The 2,483-nt window shown below is 34.4% G+C and overlaps 1 protein-coding gene across 1 annotated transcript; it reads right to left on the bottom strand.

Annotated features, from left to right (window-relative positions):
* Positions 1-1,344: 1,344 nt before the first annotated feature.
* On the bottom strand, positions 1,345-2,275 carry LOC105771732 (transcriptional regulator SUPERMAN). The gene has a single exon (XM_012593136.2). The coding sequence runs from the start codon at positions 1,989-1,991 to the stop codon at positions 1,422-1,424; it is 570 nt and encodes a 189-aa protein (XP_012448590.1). The 5' UTR covers positions 1,992-2,275; the 3' UTR covers positions 1,345-1,421.
* Between the last annotated feature and the right edge of the window lie 208 nt (positions 2,276-2,483).

The following is a 2,483-nucleotide window of genomic DNA, read 5'->3' on the forward strand; positions in this document are numbered from 1 at the left end:
TCTGTATTATCATTCCTATTCAGTGTTGAGCCATTGATATTCACCGTATCAAGACGAATGAGGTTAAACTTTTTCTGTATTATTATTCCTATTCAGTGTTTGAGCCATTGATATTCACCGTATCAAGACGAATGAGGTTAAAGTTTTTGTGAATTTTCTTTTATCATTATCATGATACATGCATGTAAATGATATAGAAACGGAAATGACTTGCAGTTGTCAGCTAATGGCGTTGTTCTATCACACAAAGCACTTCCAATTATATCACATCATATCATGCTGTTATAAACTTCTCGTTCACTGCCCAAACAGACGCAGTCATCCAATGAACCACTGAAAGCGCAATTCTTGTTTTATAACCAAACAACTTAACCGGACATTCTCATTGTATATGTACTGATCGTAAGGTGACAAGAAATGGTGATTTTTGTTGGATACCAGCTTCACAATATGACAAGCTCGTGACGGGAAAGCAGTGTCTAAAAGAATTTGTCCTGGAATATTTGTGATAAATGCCTTAGTTCACGCAACCAAAAAAGTCTTTGCTTTTACTGTCCACTGGATTTGATTTACTAACCCCACTCAAAATTTTGATTAACACTACCCATTTGATCACTTTCCAATCCTGTAAGGCTTTTTAAAGCAACTTTATATATACATGTAATTATACGGTAAAGGATTTTGAAAATGAAAAAGTAAGTTTCCATCAGCTGGGTTTTTAATTCATTGAAGCCAGAAATAAACTTAATATATACATCCTAAGAACACCTAAATGCATGAACAAGGGATCACTATATATCAATTGCAGCAGGATTTAGTGTAATTTACATTATAGTATTCAGTAAAGGACTTAATTGTATAGGATACTTGTTAGCCTCGGGTAAAGTGGTAACTAATTTGTACCCATTGATATACAACAAAAGATATAAATAATTTATGCTACGTTTGGTTATTAATATAATAACATGAGAAAGAAGCTTATTTAATATATATGTTAAGGTGGTTACATTGCATTTATACAATAAATATTTCAAGCACAACCATAAAAAATTAAATAATATGATATATTCATCAAATAACTCAAGTATTAGATCAAGAAAACAATATTATGAAAAAGAGAACCAAGAAGAAAAGAAAGATGTTATGATTCATCTTGCCTTGCTCTTAGAAGTATATATTATAGGGGAAAAAAGAGGTCCTTACCTTACCTTGCCTTGCCTTGTTGCCTTGGTCTTTGATGTATGATTATCAATGTGGGTGAAGCAACTTTATGTACCTCATTCAACTTTTTTTCCCACATGAAGAACTATATCCTTTCCTATATCCCAGCTATTTAGTGCTTGATAAAGAATTAATATATGCAAACAACTGAAAATATATAGAGAAAGGGTTTTTAATTACATGTAAATGTAATAATAATACTATGGATGATGACCTAATCGAAGTTCCAAGTCTAATTCATCATCTTGTTGACTACTTCCATATGCCTTGTTGTTTTCATATACATGGGATGGACCCATTCCCAAGCTAAGACCAAAAGGATTCAAATGCTGTGAATTGTGTACAAACAACTCATGATAACTGTGTGGGGGTCTAAAACCCCAACCTGAATCTGGGAAAAGAGCTTTATAACTTACAGGTAGCTGGTCAGGATCCATGGAGTGATAGGTTTGGATCGGTGGATAGGGATAGGAGCTTATTCTTGGGTTGTAATTGTCATGATCATCAACATCAACAAATTTATCTGAAACAATAGGAACTGAACTAGGCCTGCTGCTCTTGGCCCTATCTTTCCTATGGATATTCATGTGGCCTCCTAAAGCTTGTGCTGTGGTGAAGCCTCTCTTGCAAAACACACACTCGTAGGACCGACCAGTGCCCGTATCATCGTTGCTTTGCTCCGATCGATCAGTGTCTTCACTCGAGCTCTTCGAGTCTTCTAGCTGGCTGGATTCCATGGAAAGTGTTGACTTAGAGTCCCAAAATCTCATCAAGAAATTAGGGTGGGGTACCGGGGTTGCAGAGATTAAGAGAAAGAAAGGGTATTATATGGAGGAAGAATACATATAGTTAGACAAGAGACAAATAAAAGACATCGATAGGCCTTTGGGTAATAGTAATTACAATTGTCTCAAGATGTTCTGGAAAGTCTTTGATGTTTCCTTGGAGAGCTTTTCTGTCAGCCGGCTATGGTGCTAAATCCATCTTTAGCAGACAATACTTCATATTTTATCCTTTTTCTTTTCTATTATTTGTCGAAATTCTATCTTGTTACTTTCGTCTAAAATTTTCCCTAACCCAGTTTTCACTTTGTCACGTCTCTCTTTTCCTTTTTTTAATATAATTTTTTACTCTAAGCTATACACCATATTCATTTTATGATTATTGATAGGATCTTTTTCAGGATTTGTGGTTACGTTATTTCTAATTTTCCAACTTAAAATTTCTTCCTGATTGATTTCTTCTATATTTTATTTTTATAT

The sequence above is a fragment of the Gossypium raimondii genome, chromosome 7, assembly GCF_025698545.1.
Source record: "Gossypium raimondii isolate GPD5lz chromosome 7, ASM2569854v1, whole genome shotgun sequence".
Classification (NCBI taxonomy): domain Eukaryota; kingdom Viridiplantae; phylum Streptophyta; class Magnoliopsida; order Malvales; family Malvaceae; genus Gossypium; species Gossypium raimondii.

Coding starts and splice junctions, on each gene's coding strand:
- LOC105771732 (XM_012593136.2), bottom strand. CDS start 1,991: ATGAGATTTTGGGACTCTAAGTCAACACTTTCCATGGAATCCAGCCAG.